We start from the raw sequence: 4,227 nt of genomic DNA, 5'->3' as shown, positions 1-4,227 counted from the left end.
ACTGAATGACACAAGTAGAAAATATTTGCAAACAGACTTTCATGTTTGCACCAGTTATTGTTTTCTGAGATGTGAAATGTTTTGTGTGTGTTTTTGATGTCCCCCCCCCATTTTTTATTGTCTTCTCAGACCACTAAAGAGATGATTGCACGCTCATGTGCTACAATTGTCACACACCCTTTTCATGGTAAATACAGTTAATACAATAAATAACAGATTTTGTGATTTGAATCTCACTTTTCTCTCAGTCTGTGAATGTCACCTGTTGTCTTTTTTCCAATCCCAGTGATCACTCTCAGATGCATGGTCCAGTTTATTGGTAGAGAAGCCAAATACAGGTCAGTTGTTTACTTTACAGGGACAGTTCTCTTTTCTGTCTCACACATTTAATAATTTATTTTGTTCTTTCCAGTGGTGTCTTTGACTCCATAGTTACCATCTACAGAGAAGAGGGAATCCTGGGTTTTTTTGCGTAAGTGCAAAATTACATATTTTCAAATGAGGTAATCTATGGGTTGCCTCAGCATGCATTTTTAAAAGTTGTACTGTTTTAATGTATGGCACCATTTTAAAAGTGCATGTATGTGAAAAAAAATGGTCAGCCTTACTAATCTACTTGCCATTTTAAGTTATAAATAAATATATAAAAAATAGCACAACATTGAGTAGGCTTGACATGAAAAAATTTCATGAGTGGCTGTCAGGCCATTTTACAACCCTTTGTGTCTTTAACTTTAGCATTTATGTGTTTGCCAACCTACAGTGGCCTCATTCCTCGTCTACTGGGTGATGTTCTTTCCCTGTGGATCTGCAACATGCTTGCTCACTTCATAAACACATACGCTATAGATGACTCGGTATGTAAACACACAAACTTGTGTACAAACAACAAAACGTCTTGACCCTAGATTTGTACAAAATTTCATTTTATGTATGTGAGATACTTTTAATCTTTTGGTATTTACTGATTCATCATTGCATACTGTACATTGCATACTTGTGTACAACAGTTGTGCACAAGTATCAATCATAATTGCATGTTATGTGCTGAGTTGATTATTCTGTTGTGTCTGTTTCAGACGAGTCATACAGGAGAGATCAAAAACTGCTCTCAAGCTGTGACCGGGGTAAGTCATTTTTTTACAGAAACATTAAATGACGAATAATGTCTCAAGCACCACCACCAGCCCATACTTTCTGTTTAAAATAACAAATACGCATTTATACATTTTCATTAAAACATGGTTGCCACATTTCAGTTCCAATTATTAATGTTCTATAATAAAAAAAATGCTTTATTGACTGATGTTTCTAGCTCTTATGCTTTCAAATGATATTACAAATAAATGTATATACTTAATTTTAAAAAGCTGTGCTGTTTTATGAGGAGAAGCTGATGAGATTGGGACTTTTCAGATTGTTCCTACACCTTTAAATTGTATTAAAAATACTAATAATATAATTGTAAGAATAAAAAATAAAAAAGGTGTCTAATTTAACAATATAGAACAATATAGAAGTAATCTAACAATATAGAAGTAAAAAACACAAGACAACTCTTGGTTTGGAAAACGCCTGCTGAAAGAGTAAATTGGAGAGAGATGTTTTGCTTTATACAGTATATATGTTTGTGTGCGTGTCTGGCAAGTAAAATAAAAAATGTATCAGCCAATGGCAACCCTATTGCCAGTGTGTCAATAGAGAGTTGTTTTGTTTGACTAGGTTGTGCTATTGCTCTCATGTTCCTACACCTTTAAATTGTATTAAAAATACTAATAATATAATTGTAAGAATAAAAAATAAAAAAGGTGTCTAATTTAACAATATAGAACAATATAGAAGTAATCTAACAATATAGAAGTAAAAAACACAAGACAACTCTTGGTTTGGAAAACGCCTGCTGAAAGAGTAAATTGGAGAGAGATGTTTTGCTTTATACAGTATATATGTTTGTGTGCGTGTCTGGCAAATACAATAAAAAATGTATCAGCCAATGGCAACCCTATTGCCAGTGTGTCAAAAGAGAGTTGTTTTGTTTGACTAGGTTGTGCTATTGCTCTCATTCTAACATATTTTACCTTTGTACTTCTTTCTTTTCGACTTTTACTCAGTTTTTTGCAAGTATGCTGACGTATCCATTTGTATTGGTGTCCAACCTGATGGCAGTAAATAACTGTGGGTAAGGGATGTTGTGAGACTCTAGTGGAAGCATTTGTGAATGGCATTAAAGGAGATTTTACTGTACATGAATAGTGAGTCAGTAGTCAGAGAACTGGGAACAGAGAACTTCATAAGAAGCTTGTAATTTTATACTTGTTCACCCCTTTCAAATGATCAAGCTCTGTGACTATAGTTAATTTATTCACTTCTTATTCTTTGCCGAAAATGACATCACCTGTATGTCCTTGCAATATTTAAGACTAATGGAGTGATTGTTATAAACGGATAATAAATTGTAAGCAATGTTTCTCCTGATCTGACCCAGGCTGGCTGGAGGTCTGCCACCTTATGCTGCCATTTATCCAAACTGGCTCCACTGCTGGAGTCACCTGAGCCGAGAGGTGAGCAATTTTTCTTGATACGAGTTACTGGGAATGGGGATTTGAATTTTGTTAACTTTTCTTGAATGTCTCAGTTCTTCCACTGATGACCTTCTAATGTTCATTGGAATCTGAATAGACTAATCGAATTAAAGGCCTAATAGAATTAAAGCGGCACAATACTGTAATAATGAGTTTACCTACGTGACTGCTTAAAACAACCTGGAAGTGATTTATTCTTGTCAACTGGATCTGTTTTTTTTTCTTTTTCTGTTGCTTAAAGGGTTAAGTTCACCCAAAAATGAAAATTAGGCTGCGTTTTACTCACCCCCGAGGCATCCTAGGTGTATATGACTTTCTTCTTTCAGACGAATCCAGTCGGAGTTATATTAAAAAGGGTCTTTGATCTTTCAAGCTGTTTAATGCCACTCAGCAGGTGTTGCATTGCTTCTGTCCAAAAGAACTTAAATAAAAATCGCCCATCCTTAAAAAAAGTGTCTCACACGGCTCCAGAAGATGAACAAAGGCCTTCTGTAGCGAATCGATGCGTTTTTGTAAGAAAAATATCCATATTCAAAATGTAATAATCACTTTAATGTAGCTTGCGCTCACTGTTGTACACAGAAGCAGTTCCGGATGACCGACTGGATTCGTCTTAAAGAAGAAAGTCATATACACCTAGGATGCCTCGGGGGTGAGTAAAACGCAGCCTAATTTTCATTTTTGGGTGAACTAACCCTTTAAGATAAAGATGTTTCTCTTGTCATCCATATAAGTTGATCTGTTAAACTGGATGAGTGACAGAACATCTTGAGCAACAGAAAAAGTTTTGTTGACTACAGTACCTGGTAATGTTTTTCTACTGTGACCTACTTAAATAAGACACTTCATTATTAGGAATGACTGCATTAGCAATGTTACCATTTAAAGAAACTGTCAGAAAATATAATTGATCATTTTTTTTCTCCTCTTGTGTGTCTCAGGGCAACATGAGCAGAGGCAACAGTCTGTTCTTCAGAAAGTTGCCTGCAGGGAAGATGTATGCCATTGAGCAGAAGAGATTTTTTTGAATGGGAAGCTATCAGTATAGTCTAAAATTATAATAATATAATTGAGCTGGCCCACAAAGTTGGACTCCTAATTCTTCGTATACACTTGTTTAAGATGACAAACTTTTTTTGATAATCAGTCCGCATCAGCCTCCAGAATTATTGCTGTTAATTTTATCAGTACATTGTTTTCACTACATTACGATGCGATTTGAAATCGTGAAACATAAATAGCTTTATTTTAATACCCAGGGATTTGTATACATAACCAAGTAAAACAGACCACAGTATAATTTCAGTGGAGCACTCAAGGGCGCTCTAGACCATCTGTGCCTGAGTCCAGTACAGGCCCCTTACATCTGTTTTTTGTGCTTGACCATATTGCTTGTCAGTAAAACAGTAATTCTACATCTGCTGTTGTTTCTACTGGTTCATGCACTGACTGACTGACAAACAAGAAATTCTGTACCCTGTTAATAGTACACTGTGTTGTGTGTGTCCATGTGAGAGGAAGAACTGTGTGTGTTGTGGAGGGTGATTTCCAGCCACATCCATCTGAGCTCTAGTCTAGTCAAAATCAGTCGAGATTTTTATTTCTAATGACATTCTATTTGACCCAAATAAATGTGAGAATGCTT

General features: G+C 35.6%; 1 protein-coding gene across 1 annotated transcript; it reads left to right on the top strand.

Moving 5' to 3' along the window:
• LOC107758452 (mitochondrial carrier homolog 2-like) lies at positions 1-4,227 on the top strand. The gene is made up of 8 exons (XM_016576185.1): positions 1-187; positions 287-338; positions 413-472; positions 764-857; positions 1,080-1,127; positions 2,112-2,179; positions 2,486-2,561; positions 3,524-4,227. Exons 1-8 carry the CDS (start codon positions 97-99, stop codon positions 3,608-3,610), a joined length of 576 nt encoding a protein of 191 aa, XP_016431671.1. The 5' UTR covers positions 1-96; the 3' UTR covers positions 3,611-4,227.

The sequence above is a fragment of the Sinocyclocheilus rhinocerous genome, unplaced genomic scaffold (genome assembly GCF_001515625.1).
Source record: "Sinocyclocheilus rhinocerous isolate Xijiao unplaced genomic scaffold, SAMN03320098_v1.1 scaffold1255, whole genome shotgun sequence".
Classification (NCBI taxonomy): Eukaryota; Metazoa; Chordata; class Actinopteri; order Cypriniformes; family Cyprinidae; genus Sinocyclocheilus; species Sinocyclocheilus rhinocerous.
This window is presented reverse-complemented; position numbering and strand designations above follow the sequence as displayed.

Bases quoted from the DNA above. Each gene is read 5' to 3' on its own strand.
- LOC107758452 (XM_016576185.1), top strand. From the start codon at position 97: ATGTCCCCCCCCCATTTTTTATTGTCTTCTCAGACCACTAAAGAGATG. The intron at 339-412 runs GTCAGTTGTTTA...TGTTCTTTCCAG, and splicing joins GGTAGAGAAGCCAAATACAG to TGGTGTCTTTGACTCCATAG. The intron at 858-1,079 runs GTATGTAAACAC...TGTCTGTTTCAG, and splicing joins CATACGCTATAGATGACTCG to ACGAGTCATACAGGAGAGAT.